This window comes from Trachymyrmex septentrionalis, unplaced genomic scaffold (assembly GCF_001594115.1).
Source record: "Trachymyrmex septentrionalis isolate Tsep2-gDNA-1 unplaced genomic scaffold, Tsep1.0 scaffold131, whole genome shotgun sequence".
Lineage (NCBI taxonomy): Eukaryota > Metazoa > Arthropoda > Insecta > Hymenoptera > Formicidae > Trachymyrmex > Trachymyrmex septentrionalis.
Window position 1 is genome coordinate 816,410 of NW_017304450.1, and position 1,693 is coordinate 818,102.

At 36.2% G+C, this 1,693-nt stretch overlaps 1 protein-coding gene across 3 annotated transcripts in view; it reads right to left on the reverse strand.

Moving 5' to 3' along the window:
* The window catches only part of LOC108757008 (rap guanine nucleotide exchange factor 2-like), a 98,873-nt gene extending 97,202 nt beyond the window's left edge, over positions 1-1,671 (reverse strand). For all 3 annotated transcript variants that reach the window (XM_018501238.1, XM_018501240.1, XM_018501235.1), the window contains exon 1: positions 1,507-1,671. In XM_018501238.1, the coding sequence (XP_018356740.1) occupies positions 1,507-1,575 (69 nt within the window). In that variant the 5' untranslated portion in view covers positions 1,576-1,671. The remainder of the gene's footprint in view (positions 1-1,506) is intronic.
* Positions 1,672-1,693: the final 22 nt, after the last annotated feature.

A 1,693-nucleotide genomic window follows, 5' to 3' on the forward strand; every position in this document is an offset into this window, starting at 1 on the left:
AATGTTTAGAATCAGAAGTACGTATATATCAGTACTTATGTATTACTAATCTATAAAAATACAATATAAATTCATTCCGTACGGAGAAACGCGCGGTTAAGAATTTGTTTGCGTTTTATATCGGAAGATACAGATGTTCCCAGAGATCCGACCGAGTAATTAAGAGAGTGTTCTTTCTCTTTGTACTTCAGTCGCACGCGTGTACTATCTGAGATGTTCACGACCTAGCAGTGCAAAGAATATATTGCCGTGTTATACTTTCTAAGGCTGTTATCAGGTCTACACAATCTGCGATGCTACGTTTCTCGGAAACATTCTTCATACGTCGTTGATACGTTTCTCCTCGGATTACTGATTTACAATATAAACGGATGCCAATATCATTGAATGGTTTTCCATTGGCCACAGGAAATATCGGTCTACCTATTACTTTTGAAAAATAAAATGCCATAAATATGTATGTTATAACTCAAATATAAATAACAAATCCTTTTTGTCCTAAACGATTAAAAAGTTTCAGGTGTACGATAACATGAGATCCAATCGAATATTAGAGCCATACCGTGCTAGATGCCGTATTAGATATTATATATTATTATTATTTCGATATGTAAACGCGATATTTTGATTAATTAATAGAAAAGGGACAATGAGAAATCAAATAAAAGAGAAAGAAATTAAAGATTCAATATATTCCGCTCCGTGACTCGATTAAATAATTCAAGAGACAAATACTTGATTAATTAAAACTCGGAGGAATGAAGTAGAGCTTGAACCGCGGGATACTTTTTAAACAAGCACGATTCGTACATTTTTCACAAACATGTACATTTTTAATCAACATTCACAGTACGAACGTCGCAAAAAGAGATCTGTTAATTACTTGGAAACTGATATTTCATAATATTCATTCGTTTACAAAAAATGGAAGCGATTTTGTATTTTCACTAGTAAAAATACAAAATCTACATCACTCTAACACCAGCTGTATTTATGACAAGCCATTAATGAAGCATGACAATTAAAATACGTTCATTTCACATCGTTAAAAAGTCCTCTCGAGATCTCATTGATATTTCATTCGTATTCTTCTGTTTCCAGCAAATATGAAATAATTATCAGGCTACGGAAGATCTGTACAAAGAACGATGTCTCGATTACATAAAAGTAACGGAAAGTTGATAGTTTCGAAAGTTCAGATAACACTGCCTCGAGATACAGACGATGCCCTTTAACCTTTACGCCGGCGCTGCTGTGAATGTACGCGTTTACAGAGCTGGATACATATATTTGTGTATGTGTGTGTGTGTGTGTGTGTATGTACAGTCATGAGATCATACAATTTGCACAGTCATAATTGTACACTACGTCCATTAAACAAATATTAAACGAATAGACTGTATGCTCATAAAATTGCTCGCAAAATCGATGGGGGGGGATATCTCCATTTAATTGAATATTTTCGAAGAAAGCTGAAATATTAGAAAATAAGTATTATTTACCCACCTGGAGGGTCCGTCTTTCTGGATCACGGCAGAGAGCCCGAACGAAATGTGGATCCAAGTAGTCCGTCATAATAGCCCGTAAGACTATACCACGGTCCTTTTCTTAACAGCTCTCGCGTAGTTCCGTGTTCTGCTTAAATACTCGTTCCTGAACATCGCCACCATCCCCCCCTCCCCCCCCCCCCCCC